This window comes from Peromyscus maniculatus, chromosome 3 (genome assembly GCF_049852395.1).
Source record: "Peromyscus maniculatus bairdii isolate BWxNUB_F1_BW_parent chromosome 3, HU_Pman_BW_mat_3.1, whole genome shotgun sequence".
NCBI classification, from domain to species: Eukaryota; Metazoa; Chordata; class Mammalia; order Rodentia; family Cricetidae; genus Peromyscus; species Peromyscus maniculatus.
Window position 1 is genome coordinate 9,975,515 of NC_134854.1, and position 14,912 is coordinate 9,990,426.

General features: G+C 41.1%; 1 protein-coding gene across 5 annotated transcripts in view; it reads right to left on the reverse strand.

Moving 5' to 3' along the window:
- Met (MET proto-oncogene, receptor tyrosine kinase) overlaps nt 1–14,912 on the reverse strand; it is a 111,243-nt gene that overhangs the window by 33,171 nt on the left and 63,160 nt on the right. For all 5 annotated transcript variants that reach the window (XM_016002762.3, XM_016002763.3, XM_016002764.3 and 2 more), the window contains 6 exons: nt 11,431–11,591; nt 9,167–9,269; nt 8,932–9,068; nt 8,097–8,258; nt 7,251–7,350; nt 2,948–3,166 (listed from right to left, as the gene is read on the reverse strand). In XM_016002762.3, the coding sequence (XP_015858248.1) occupies nt 2,948–3,166; nt 7,251–7,350; nt 8,097–8,258; nt 8,932–9,068; nt 9,167–9,269; nt 11,431–11,591 (882 nt within the window). The remainder of the gene's footprint in view (nt 1–2,947; nt 3,167–7,250; nt 7,351–8,096; nt 8,259–8,931; nt 9,069–9,166; nt 9,270–11,430; nt 11,592–14,912) is intronic.

The following is a 14,912-nucleotide window of genomic DNA, read 5'->3' on the forward strand; positions in this document are numbered from 1 at the left end:
GTCACCACTGGAATACAGCTTCATGACATGGCAAGTGCTTTATGTAGTCAAGAAAAGGGAGGGCTTTGTGCCCATCTTCCGGGACCTTCGTCCATGTTGGAAACACCACTAATAGACTTATGATGTCAAGCCATGCTTTTCTTGGTCCAACAACTTCGTAAGGCATTGAATAACGGCTGTTTGATTTATAGAAAAAGGAGTTTTCTCCTCCATCAAACACTGGATTTGAAAGGATAGATAAAGAACCTCTTGTCTCTAATCTGTCCATCATAGACACTGGAACAGGCAAATAGGCTTTTTTGGGGGAGGGGGGTTTAAGACTATTTGCACACAAACCTTTGTTTTCACCGAGAAAAGACAAATGGAGTCTTTCAAACAGCAAACACAGTAATTGTTGAAAGCAAAAGGTCACACTAGATTAGTTTTATTGGGGAAAAAAGGGGGAAGTGATAAAAGCTCTTTCTCTTTTTCTAAAACTAATTAAAGCAGCAGATAAAAGAACTTCGGTGTGGCAAACACACTGTTCAGTGAAGCAGGCTTCCATTTCATTTCATGCTGGGTTTACTTAATTATTGTACAAAATGCAACGGAGAGGTTGGTGATTGTGTGAGTGTGAATGTGTGCATGTGTTCGTTCAGAGGTAAAAGTCTCCCCGACAGAGCAGAGCTATTTCAGCGGAAATGTCACTTGGACGGAGATGACCCATGCTACCCACATCACACTTGAGTGAGGACTACTCTGCTGTTTTCAGTTGCTCAAGTTTGCCCTCATGCATTCTTTGAGGAGAAAACATTGTCAGCATCTCAAACAACAGGTAGTGCAGGATGAAGATTTTGCTAATTGAGGGCTACGGCAGAATTAAAATCTTGATCATTTTACTAGCTTTCTTATTATCTGAAGTAAAAATGGCTAAAATGACACCAGAGAGCGGATTTGAGTCCTCATTCTCCCAGCTTTGTGTTTTGCTTCTTCCATTACTTCTCAAACCCCAGCCTGCCCAGGCTTTGGTGATTTTTGTCTGCATCAGGCTGCCTTAGACAAGGTGCTCTCTCACTGTGTTCTTAGAGGCTAATGTATTCCCAAGGTGGTGGGAATTCAGATCCATTAATTAGTCAGCTTAGATTTGACCACACCTATGAAATGCCCAAGGGGTAAAGGTGAGTTAAATCCCGGAGGCCCATGTAGAAAGCTGGATGCTGTGCCATGCATCTGACACCTCAGATGTCCTATGAGGCAGGAGGCAGAGACAAGAGAATTGCTCAGAAACTACAGGCCAGTTACCCTGTCCCGGAGTGGCAGAAACTGTCTTGTCCACTATAGAAGGTACTGTAAAGGTGGCCAAGAAGCTGAGTAGTAGTGGCAGTGCATGCCTGTAATCCCAGCATTTGGGAGGCAGAGGCAGGTGGATCTCTGTGATTTCGAGGCCAGCCTGGGCTACAAAGCAAGTTCCAGGACAGCCAGAGCTGTTACACAGAGAGACTTTGTCTTGAAAAAACAAACAAAAATGTGGTGAAGAACCCGTGGTGGAGGAGCTCCCAGGTTCCATGGGGGAGGTGGGGAGAGAACCATTACTATTATTTTGCTAAATAGGCATAATATCAAACTATCCTCTAAATTCCTATCTCTAGACTCATAGATTAGTGTAGCCCCCAGACTTCATCAGTGACTTTCTTTGTGCATTGGATAATGGTTAATAGAGAAACTCAGAACTGGTCAACATGCAGAAAATAAGTGCCATTAGAGTGCTAAGCCACAAATGCAACATTTATTCACCCTCTTTTCGCTACACTTCAAGGAGCACATCGTGGAAGAATCGGGAGAGAGATTGTATGAGTCAGAGGTTAGGGAGGATTTGAACAAAGCAATGACTTCTGACATGTTAGGACTGCTCACAGCTGCTTGCACAAAACCTGCACATGAGCCTGTACCCTAACTAGCAACCATTGACAGCTGTTGGCACTTTGGAGAGGGAAAGTCAATTTTCAGAGAGTGTGGTCCCTGGTCGGTCAACCACAAGTACATTTCAGTGGATGGCCCCATGTCTATGAATATATGGGAGACACAAATTGGATTTGCTGGGTTATTTAAAAAAAAAAAAAAGAGGACATGAAATTGAGAAGGAGAGGGCAGGTATCTGGTAGGAGTTAGAGGGAAGAGCTGGGTAGAGTAAATATGATAAAAATACACCATATGTTTATAAAATTATCAAAGAATTAGTAAAATACCATATACACACATGCAACATATTGGAGAGAAAGAGAGAGAGAGAGAGAGAGAGAGAGAGAGAGAGAGAGAGAGAGAAAGAGAGAGAGAGAGAGATGCCACAGAACCAAGGTGCAAGGAGAAAAGAAGAAAATCCAACTCTGAAAAGCTGATCTCTGATCTTCAAATATTTGCTGTGGCATGGATGCCTACACACACACACACACACACACACACACACACACACACACACACACACACACACACACAGAGAGAGAGAGAGAGAGAGAGAGAGAGAGAGAGAGAGAGAGAGAGAGAGAGAGAGAGAGAGAGAGAATTGGCTACATCCAGATATAAAACTATAAGAAAATAGCAAACTCCAGCTCACGCATTTACCACCATGGCCCTTACTGTTTATCTTCCAATAAGCGCGTCTAGGTGAGGCACACAGGGGAATGTGTGGCATCATCAGGATAGCGCCATGGGAGCCTGTTTGACAGACTCATGCTCAGCATTTGTTACTTTTCAATATATGCACAAGGAAGGGGTTTTAAATGTTTCGTTAAAAAGCAATGCATAATTACACTTATCTTTTAGTCCATGCCCAAACGATTTGTTTTCAGTGCTTTGATATATGCTGATGTAGAACAAGATATAATGACCAAGTACAATGACTCTATTCACATAGCTATGAAATCAGCAAAGCAGTGAGTTCATTTAAGAAAGTATTTCAAGGAATTCTTACCTTAATTTCTAGTACATTTTCATTGCCCATTGAGATTACCACTGGCTTCTCAAAAGGCTTAAACACAGGATTATGCACGTAAGTGAGATCAAAGTGTTTGGAAAGGACCCCGTCTAGCAGGAAAAAGGCTTTGGTCTTCAGGGGGAGTTGCAGATCCAGCTGTTGCAGTGAAGGCGTCGTGCAGCAGATGATCTCTGAGTTAGAGCGGTGCTCACAGGCCTACGGGAAGACAGTTTCCCACTGTCAGCAGGACACAGGCAGCATCTACACGATCTGGCTATTTCATGACTTCAGAGTCCACCCAAACCCACATCGATGGTCACAAAGGTTCTCCATTTAACCTTCCTAACACTGAAGAACACATTTTGGGACACACGACAGGTGTAAAATTTTTCCAGACAACTGTTTTTATAGGAACCCAGAGCTTCACGTGCTGGGAACAAGCTACGATGATGTAGCTGCAGCTGGCCTTCCCTCCATCATGTAATTTTCCTTAGGACAACAAGGCAGTTTCCTGGGGGAACTGCCTCCACATTCTGTAAGCACGGGCTGGGCTTTGAGAACTTAGAAGTCCTTGCTTCAGAACTCACTTGGAAGTTATGAGAACTGAGGGGAAGGCATTCCTTGGAGACTCAGTCTCCTCACTTAGTAATTAAGACTGAAGTGTTCTTCACAATGTGGGATGCTTCCTGGATAACTGCTTTGTTTTAAATTGCCAAGTTCCACATGGTTAACAGCATAGCTGGCAATGCTCACGGAGCCTTATTGGTGTGTTAACTGGTGAGTGTGGAGTTCCAAAACACTTTCCAAAGTCAGTCTTGTGCAAGGCTCCTGATATTCCCACAGGGAGGTGTCATGTTGTCCCATATTTAGATAAAGACACTGAGCTCAGGAAAACATACTTCCTTCAGTCTGGTCACCCATCTGAGGGGTGGAGCAGGGTGCCAACAACCAAGGCCATGAACATCCATGTTCACTATCATCGCCACTGACCCTTGCTTCTTTTTCACTCTCTAGCCTCTCCGAATATCGCTGTCCATGTTACAAAGGCTCTGCTGTTATTATTTTATATCCTTTCATCTCTCATTTCAAATCCTCCTCTTTGAAATTCTGATTTATGGAATTTTGGAAAATGCAGTTTCCTCTTGATTGTACTTGGACTAAGAGCAGCCAGACAAAGTGGTATATTTAAAGTCAAAGGCTTGTGTTTCTCCCCCAAGGAAAAGACAAACAGGCAACAACATCCCTTAGATTTCCTTTTCTTTGACAAGTATAGTTGGAGATAAAACAATTACTTATGCCCACAATAGCAAAAGGCCTCAGGATATACATAAAAAGCACAGAATTTGCTGGGTGGTATTTTCTTCTTAATAATTTTAACACTTATTCTGTACTTAAAATTCTATGTTGGAATCAGATAAAACAAAGATAAACATGAATAAAATATATTGCACTATTTAGTTTTATATAAAATATACTGTCATAGTGCTAAGAGCTATTTATTCCTATCATCTTGTAAAATGGGAATGGAAGAGTGCAGTGCTACCATATTAATTCTCTGTATAATAAAGAACCTAAAACCACAAATTAATCTGCAGGATTCTGGGACACAGCATGCATTATCAAATTAATCTACGTTTTTGTTAACTATTTCTATATTTCAATGCTTTGAGTTTACTGGAGTTAAAAAATTATTCTGGCTAGATATATATCTACATCAGACCTGATCATAAGTTTCTATTTGTTAAATAATAAATGGTACAATTCATCATAGTCAACTTTAAACTCTGTAAGCCACAGGGAACAGAGAAGGAGCATACACCTCTCCATAAGGCAGGGTTTAGAAATGACAGTAAAGTAAGAGATAATGAAAGAGTAACTAGTAGAACATTCCTTAAAAGTTTCACTTCTATCCAATACTAACATGCAGAGTTATTGTATGTTGTGTTTCTGACTCAGGCAATAGAAGTTTGCATTTCCACATATGTGGACAGGTCAGATGTATCTTCTGCCCTGAGTCTTCCTTGGATTTTGCCTCTCATATCTGACACCTGGAGAGCTTCAAGCAAACATTTAATTATAAATAAATGGCTGAAGCTAAGAGTCATTCTATATGTCATCTTTGGGTAAGGGAGATGAAAGCAAGCACCCCCATTATCTTAATAATGGAGGGTTGGTGTTCAGTAAATGAATCATTTCTCAGACTCAACTTTAAAAAGTCACATGCCATCAGCAAAGAGGGTAACTGTTATTTTTATTTGGTTAAAGTAAAATTGTATCTTGGTTGTGGAGAATTGACATCTTCTAAATTAATAGCAGTGGTATTCTAACTTTATTTGTGGCCATGTATGGGGATTTCAAGGTCCTTAACTTCATGCTGTGACTCCCTGGAGTACCATCTCTCAGAAATATGATAAGAATCTAATCACACTCGTTAGAGGTGATGCAATGTGGATGATTGAGAGGGTCAAGAGAAATCTCATTTGGGATGACCTTACTGTTTGGTGACTTAGCTTGACATTTTCAGTCCCAAATTGCTTTTTGTAATTAAGGAACAGAGTGGCTCTAGTCCTTAAGAAATATTGGAAGGAGAAAATTCAAAGAAAGTGCTATAATTTAATCTATCACTTGCCTAGTTGAGACTGTCTGAGAGAGGCCACCTAGAGCCTTTACTCCAAGTTGAGTGCATATGTCCAACTAGAGTGTGGCATCTCAGAAAACTGCAAGAAAACAGACCTTTCTGAGGTCTTGATTAAAGTTATTGGTGTGTGTGTGTGTGTGTGTGTGTGTGTGTGTGTGTGTGTGTGTGTGTATGTGTGTGTATGTGTGTGTGTGTGTTGTTTGTTTGCTTTTCTTTTTGAAACAGGGTTTTATTTAGCCTTAGTCTGGTCTTGAACTTGCTATACAGCTGAGGTCAACCTTAGACTGATCTGATCCTCCTGTATCCATCTTCCAGATGCTGTGATTACAGATGTGTACCACCATGCCAGGCCTAATGTGACCTACTGAAATCACTAGAGCCACAAATGGACCCATCACCTTTAAGGTTCAGTTATGGTGGAGTTTGCAAATAAAAAAAAGGAAATGGAGAGAAATGAAAAATATCGACATCTGACATCTAGGATATAATATAGTCTAATGCTTTCTTGTTATTTGTTGAAAGTACTTAATTAGCATTCTGTATGTACTAACAGAGACAAAGACATCAGGAAAGAGACACAAGAAAATAGGTTTCTGATTCATAGTCTAAGATGTACAGGGGGGTGGGGCAGATGTTTTAATTTTATTTATCTACTTTTTATCAAGATGTGTGTAGCAGTTTAAAATTTCTTAACTTCATAAATCTAAATCATATCTTTCATTATATAGATGTTGTAAGAAATACATCTATCTATAATGTATATCTACATATAATGTTTTTCTATGTATAATGTAATTCTATGTATAATATAAACTTATCATTTTGCTTATCAGCACCATGTAGTATGTATTTAAAGAGAAGAAAAACATATAATCATGATTAAAACATAGTATTTGTACTTCTCATTCATAAAAATGTCTATCTTAATATTTCTTTCACTTGAGAAACTCATCAAAAGCTGTATTTGTTAGGTTTCCATTGCTGGGATAAATCTCCATGACCAACATCAACCTGGGGAGAGAGGGTGCATTTCATCTTACAACTCTCAGATCACAGTCCATCTGAGGAACGTCAGAACAGGAACTCAAGGTAGAAGTACAGAAGAAGGGATTGAAGGAAGGACCATGGAAGAATTCTGCATGCTGGCTTCTTCTCCGGGCTCACGTTAGGCCACCTTTTCTATCCCTCCCAGAAACACCTGCCTAGGGAGGGCACCACTCATAACGGGCTGGGCCCTCCAACATCAACAACTAATCAAACAATGCCCCCACAGAGTCGCCTGCAAGCCAATCTGATAGAGGCATTTCCTCAACTGTGGTTTCCTCTTCCCAGATGACCCTAGCTTGTGACAAGTTTGTATTGGTACCAACAATTTTGAAAACTGCTGCCTGAAGCTGGAAGTCTTCACTGGTATATAAACGTGTGTGTGTGTGTGTGTGTGTGTGTGTGTGTGTGTGTGTGTGTGTTTCATGCATGCATGTGTATGTATGTATGTGTTTACAATGTCAGCTCAAGATTCTATTGTGGAATAAAAAGTACCATTTGACTTCTGCTGCAAAGATCACTAGTGAATATTAACGGCAAAGCCTAAATGTCCCTGTGCCCTGAAAGCCTGGTGGCAGAGGCAGAGCACTGAGCCGAATGGGCACCTGGAGGACTCACCACTGTGTAGTTCACGCCCACTTCATGCACATTTATCACCAGCTTTGGGATGCTAATTGAATTCAGGCTTCTTCCAACTCCCGTTATTGTGCTTCCACCACTGGCAAAATAAAATAGAAAACAGCCATGTTCAGAGCCTTTCCACCAAGCATGTAGCTGCTCAGATTTATACTCAATGATAGTGACAGAGGACTAGCCGGAGTTGAATGGGAACTCAGGGATAACTCTTCTCCAGAAAGTTGAGAACATTTGAAAGAAAATGTTATTTCATAAACTGTAGAAATGCCTGCATGTTTTACTGACTAAATGTGGAGAAGAAATGGCTTTTACACTCTGAAAAATACAAAGAAAAATGTCCATGACTATTGTTGTTGGATGATAGAATGAACGGAAACAGGAGAGGCTGAAGTCAGTCCAACACCACACTGCTAAAACAGAGTCTGGTACAGGGGGAAAGTGTGTGTGAAGGAATCCCAGAGCGCGATGAAAGGCAAGGGGAAGGTGAATCTGCTGTCATGAACTGCGGCTCAGCAGAGAACTGATCCAGATGTGTACACGCTGTGTGTGACATAGGAGTGTATACACCATGGCACCAGGTTGAACTGTTTTTCTCTAAGTTGTTTAAAGCATAACAGGATAGGAAGAATGGTTCTTGGCACAAAGTACCATCGATACAGTCAAACTGTCCCGGAAAACTAAATGTAATTTCCCATAGAATTGGAAAGGTGCTTCAAAAGAAACACCATTTAAGTGAGGGATGAAAATTCGATGCTTCTCGGTTGTGTCTGCAGCCAAACCACCCTTCGGCTCTTGCTTTTCTTCTACCCATCGGCAGCTTTTACTTACCTAATAAAAGATTTGGTCGGGTGGATTTCATAAACAATGGGGTCTTCCCGGTAACTGAAGCTGCTTGTCTCTCGGTTAGCTAAGTCAATTTTCAATTTCACGGGAAACTCAGCAGAGGTAGCGTGGGCTGGAGTATAGCATTCAAGAATGCTATCTGATACCCTGAACAAAAAGCAAACAAACAAAAGAACAGAAAGAAGGAAAGGGAAAAAGTAAAAGGCAGATATTAGTTATTAGTTATAAACATAATCCAAAATTATATCTGTAAGTCAAAAAACGTAACTCTGTGGCGTTTCCTGAGGTGGTCTAGAAGACAAGCTCTTCCTAGTCTATGTTGTTGACATCCAACTAGATCCCATACTTAGCCTCGTTGAAAGGTCATCCTTGACTTCAAAACATTTGGTGGTTCAAGGAACCTTCAAAGTACGTTTAGTACTGGAGTAAACTTAGCTCCTTCTACTCTACGAAGGAGAAACATAACCACCTTCCAAGTTTAACCTCACCCCTTTCTTCTAACCCTCCACATGTCTTCTTTAGCTCTGAATCTTGGTAGAAATACCTGTTTTGATGTATAGCCAATAACCAGGGCCCCAAGCTCACTCTATAGTTGGAATAAGACTCACCACAGTAAAGGAGTGCACGGCATGACAAAGGGTAGAAAAACAAGCAAAAGGCAGTGGAGGAGGGGTGGGGATGGATTTGGGAAGGAGAGAATTGTCAGCATGAGAGGAAGTCATTAATAAACATCTTTACTACGCTTTGCACAAACACAAAAGAACTAGACTTGATGTGTTAGGTACAGATATTAATACAAAACAAAAAAAAGCCACAATACCTTTTTAAAGTACATGTCTTTCCACCAATTGAAATGTGTCTAGAATTCCCACTGTTCAGATATTTTCCAGTTAAAGTGAGTAACGTGCCTCCAGCCTGAGGACCATAACTTGGAGAAATACTTGTTATTACAGGATCCTGAGCGGGCAGCAAAACGAAAATGTAACTGGTTAATTCCATCATTTAAATAAAAATCAAACATCCTAGGTCATGGAAAAAACAATGCTTAGACTTACTACATAGGAAAATGTACTGTATTGTGTTGTCCCTCGACTGTTTGAGATGATTACAGACACATTGAAGTGCTCACTCATCGCAGGACCAACTGTGCATTTCAACCTGGAAAAAAAAAAGCAGGGCTTAATATGTTTCAAATGCATGTGCATTTTCTGATTTTCTGGTTTGGCTGCTTGTGGTGATGGGACATTAACCCCAGCTTGTGGGCACATAACTGCAAACAGTAAGCTCAGTTTCATGGAAGCATTAGGCTGAAAATCACGTAATTCTATTTTTTTGAGTGATCATGCCAAACTTTTTATGGATCGTAGTAGGAAACTTCAGCCCTCACCTTGGCAGACTTCACCAGCTAAGAAGTGCATGATAACCTAAGCTTGTAAAATTATGTGGTTGTTTGGCACATGTAAGATAATGATTGCTATCTCAGCAGCATATGAAGCAATGTGCCATCTCCAAATAAGCCAACTCTCTTCATCAACTGATGCCAACAGCCATGTTTTTATGACTATAGTTGTCACAAGTTTATTTAAATCACTTAAAGCATTATGAAACTGTAGCAGTTTTCCCAGAGCATTATTGTTATTATTGTGCCATGTTGGGGGCGCAAGTAGGCACATGGAAGCCAGAGGTCAACCTTGGGTGTTATTTCTCAGGCACCATCTACCTGGCTTTGAGATGGGCTCTCTCACTGGGACCTAGAGATCCCTGATTAAGCTAGACTACCTGGTTAGCAAGTTCCAGGGATCTTCCTGTCTCTGCTTCCCCAGTGCTGGGTTACCAGTGGGCACCACCTTGCCCAGCTTTTTATTGGGAGCTGTGTACTGAACTTAGGTCTTCCTACTTGCTTGGTAAGCACTTTGGCAAATGAGGCATCTCCTTAGCCACCAACAGAGCCAATTTTTAATCAGTAATCTTATATAGTTTAATATATAGTATATAATGCTGAAATATAATTTGTTTTACTAAGTAACTTCTAAAAAGAGAGGATGAATTGTGTTTTTTCTTTATATTATATATATTTATTTTATATATATATTTATATATATATAAGAGATCTTAATTCACTTTGCAATAATTAAGAGTTTTGGAGAACAAGGGATATTCCTAGGGTGAACTTGCTTTTGTCTTTGGGCTAGCAAGCTTGACATTAATTGGTTTTGGATTCATTAAAATGTATATATTACGCTCTTCTATGACCCTGAAATGAAATCTATTAGGTACATTTACTCTCTAGAACAGATTCAACCATAAAGATTCAACTGTTAAAACTCCAGTTGTTGCTACTACAATATAACAATTCCTGAATTACCTGGTCACTGTGGAATTTAGAGACTGTAGAAGGGATATGAAAATACAGAAGGTGAAGCACAGCCTTTGACCAGAGACATAAACTTGGCAGTCTGTTGGCTCTGGTCTCTGGCTTAGTTTGGCTAGGCTTCACCCCAGCTCTCTGAACTTTAGGTAAGAATGAGACTGACACCTCCCAGGATTTGGGGGAATGCCCAGATGGCAGAGTGCCAATGAATATTACCTCAATATAAATTTAAGATCATCCAAAAAGTGTCCCAAAAATGTGATTGATGGCATCGCCATTGTTTCAAGGACTAGCAGGTGGATAGTGATAAGAGGACACATGCCAAGCTGATGTCCACAAGAGGACTTTAGAGACAATGTTTGGAGTCTGAAGGGGAAGGGCCACTCTTTCCAATTACAAAGACAATTTCTGCAGAGTTTTTACTTTTGTAGTTTTAAAGTTCCTGGATGCCGGGCTAGTAGTACTGTTCAGTAGGTAAGGTCACAAGCCTGGTGACCTGACCTCACCATACAATCCTAGCCCTGGAGACCACAGTGGAAGGAGGTGAACAAATTCCGGAAGTCATCTTCTGACGTCTACATGCAATGCTATGTGTGCAACTGTACGCATCGATATTTGTCAAACACACAAAGACACAGTAACAAGCACGAACAAACAATAAACTCCAACTCTGTATAAAAATCAAATCAAGCAAACAAGTCGCAGAACAACTATTGGATGCTGAATTCATCTTTTTTGTTTTTTTTTTTTCCGTGAGGTCATGTCACCTTTTTCTTTCTCCGAGTCTCTCAAATGCTGTGACAGGTCAAGACCCTTATTAATTCATGGATGAACATGTTGAGCAATTTTTCCTTTTTTAGAAACTCTAATTTAAAAAAACAAAACAAAAAACCCCCAAACAAGCCTGTCTTCCAAGCCCAGCCCAGCAAAGTCACCCATGTTCCTTACGTATTGGTGGTGCTCTCACTTAGGGTCAAGGTACAGCTCTCATTGCCAAGCAGAACTTTGGTTTTCCTTAAATCAAATTTATTATTCTTCTTGAATCCAAAGTCCCAGCCGCATATGGTCAGCATCGTTCCTCCTTCAAGAGGGGCACTAGTGGGGAGGACCTGCAGGGACAGACAGAACTTGAAAGGAAAAGACTGCACTATGTGGTTTCTTTTCACACTGTGGAAACCAAGCAAACGATGGATTATTTTTTAATATTTATTTTTACTTCAAAAACTTGTGTATATATTTCTTTGTGGGGGGTTTGTGCATGTGAGCACATTGCCTATGGAGGCCAGAAGAGGGCGTCTGACTAGGGAGTCCTGGAATTTCAGCTGGTTGGGAGTCACCTAATGAGGTGCTGGGAGCTAAACTCAGGTCCTCCGCTGGCATCTCTCCAATTGCCTGGATCTACTGTAATTGTATCAATGTGTATTTTTTACCTAGGTTTGCAGTAGCTTTTTAAATATGCCAACCATTTGATACATAATATAAATGAAGTTATGTAATATTTAATACAAACAACACCTTATTTCTGCTGAAAATCAAAACTGACAGATCCCCAAATTGGTATTATAGTCATTTTTCTAATTCTCCTTGACATTATTTTATATCATTTTAAAGATGTTTTTCCTCATGTTCGATGTTCAGTGACTAATAAGCTCATTTTTGGTGTGTTAAAAGTGAACGCTGAAGATATTAATAAGATGGTAGCGGCCATGATAAACCAGAGCATGAGCAATTTATGACGTCTGTAAGACAACAGTTCCTAGGCTAAAACTATTTAGGCAAAACACATTTCCAAGTTAAAAATAAGCTTCTCCCAGGGAGCTGTATGACAATTGAGAAAGGAAATGCTCTTTTGGGGGGACATATTGTAAATTGTACTGTAAAGCACAATGGTGGGAAAATGAAATCGAGGAGACTCAGAACCAGCCAAGTCCCAGCATGTACTGAAGCCTGCTCTGCACCAGTCTTACCGTTAAGGAGAACTTTCAGAAGAATCCAAATTTGCAAACATTCCCATCCTTCCTAAGTAAATAATTACAAACCAACGTCTTAACTCACCCTTGTTATAAAACCCTTCTAAGTCTTAGCTTAATGCTTTTGTGATCGTCATTTTAGCCATAAAAATCCATTACACAGTTGTGCCTTTCATGAAAATTTACCTCTTCTATGTCTAGCCAAATGAGAACTGCTAGAGGAACAAAAAAGCCTGTTTATTATGATATTAGAAATCTAGCAGGAGAGAAGAAGCATTCGCTCCCAGGACCTTCTTCAGGCCAAGGCTGCCAGGCAGCTGCTGCCCCTTCTAATGAGAAGGTTTTCTCCGTCCAAACAGCTGCCCAAGCTGATGTGGACCTGATCCCTCTGCCTCCAGCCCTTCCCCTGCTCCATGTCAAAACTGAAGCCTGTCACTCAGCACACATCATCGCTTCCTATGAAAAGGCAGAGAGACTTGGCGATCATTGAGAAAAGACACAGACTTCTTCCGCAGCTGCACTGGTTAAGAGACACAGCAACAACAAATCCTCTGCTACCCCCGGGGGTTCGAAAGGATCCTCTGCTTAGCATTCGCTGAGCTGAACACTGTCCCAGTAGCTTAGGGAGGAACTGTCCCTCTTCCAGGGGAAAAGGAAGGAAGTTGTCGTAGACCACACACCCTTGCTCAGCCCCAACAATGGGCTGGCAAACTCTGAGTTATCCTGAAGTGCAGAGAAACTCTCGGGGCAGGAAATGAGTGTCCTGCATAGAACCACAGAAGCCGGGTCTCCCACCTGTCTGGGTTTCACAGGTGAAAGATCGCAATGCTGTTGGGCCCCTTCCAACAAGACATTCGGATTATGTTAGTGCACCCCATTAAGATAAAATACGAGAAAGCGTTAGAAAAAATTGAAAATTAAGTTTTACTATTGAAGCCACTTTCTGGTTTAGCAGGAAAAACAAGGTCACAGATGTGTTGGTGGCAATGCACGGCTACCCGGTCTGCTGTTGCTCTGTATCTGGGAATCTGATCAATGATATAGTTCTATTGTGTCTCTGAGGTCATCTTCAGTCCCACAAGGTATGAAGGTCCCCCCTCCCCCAACCTGGTACATTCAGAATACACTGGAGAAAAGCCCCTCATTTTCTGAACATTTCTCGTTGCTCTTGAAGATTAGGTGACACATTTGAAACGATGTATTGGGTTTATAATCCTGAAATCACTCATACCTAAAAGAGCAAGGAATCCCAGCCACTGAACATCATGTACCTTGAGAAGCAGGTTAATGTATATGTATCACAAAGTGAAATTCTATACATTAGCTGGATTTGTACATGTAGAATTTAGGGCAGAAAAGGAAAGGGGACAATCTATCTTATTTTTTTTTTTCAGTGAGAACGCCAAATGTCACGGTCTAGTATGGCATGAAATCTCCCTAACAGCTATGGATGGAGATGGGTGGGGGTGGAGGGGTGGGGTGGGGGGATTTATAGACTCAGCTGTGCTACTTTCTTTCTACTATATAACCCACACCTCTTCAACTTGTGCATGATACGCTGCAACCTTTTACATTTATTCTGGTATTACTTTAAAGTTTTTTTTGGGTGGGGGTGGGTTGCAAGGGCAGAGGGCAGAAGAGAGGGGGCAGGGAGATGATTGGGATCAGGATGAGTGATGTGAAATCCACAAAGAATCAATAAAAAGTTTAAAAAAATCAACTGTAGAGTGCTGGACCTCAGAAAGATGAGGGAGGAGGAAGACTTGTATGAGAGACTATGTGGTTCTGGAAAAATCTAAGCTATTGACTCTGCTTTCAACTATTTTTAACAAGGCTTTCATGATTAGTAAAGGGAAGCACAGTGGTGGGCAAGATGAAATGTTTCTGCCCGTCAGCTTATCAGTCTGCTTCCTAAATACTACTAATGTGGATAGTTCTGAAAAGAAACTGTTGGGATTTGATTGTGTGTGCCTGTGTATATGTGCCCCTGCACACACACACACCACACACACACACACACACCACACACACACCACACACACACACACCACACACATACTACACACACACACACCACACACCACACACCACACCACACACACACACCACACACACACACACACACCACACCACACACACACACTCTGGACAGTTGTCACAGACTGTAAAGAGTTCTAGTTTCTGGCACCTGAAGTTGCCAAGGCTGTTTATAAAAGTATACAGTTGCATGTGGCTTTAAAGGGAGACGGAACAACATAGTGAAGAGTTACAGTTGTGTTTTTTGCTTTTAGTGTGTTCTCTGGCTGGCCAAGCCAAGACTTGATAATGTATCACACCTAGCAGAAAATGGTTTGACTGAAAACCCAGTTACCCACTCAAATCTTGCTCCAAACCGTAACTAAACGGAAACAGCCATGCACTCCAGCCCCGCTTCCCCTCAGGCGGCTTTGTTTACTCGGA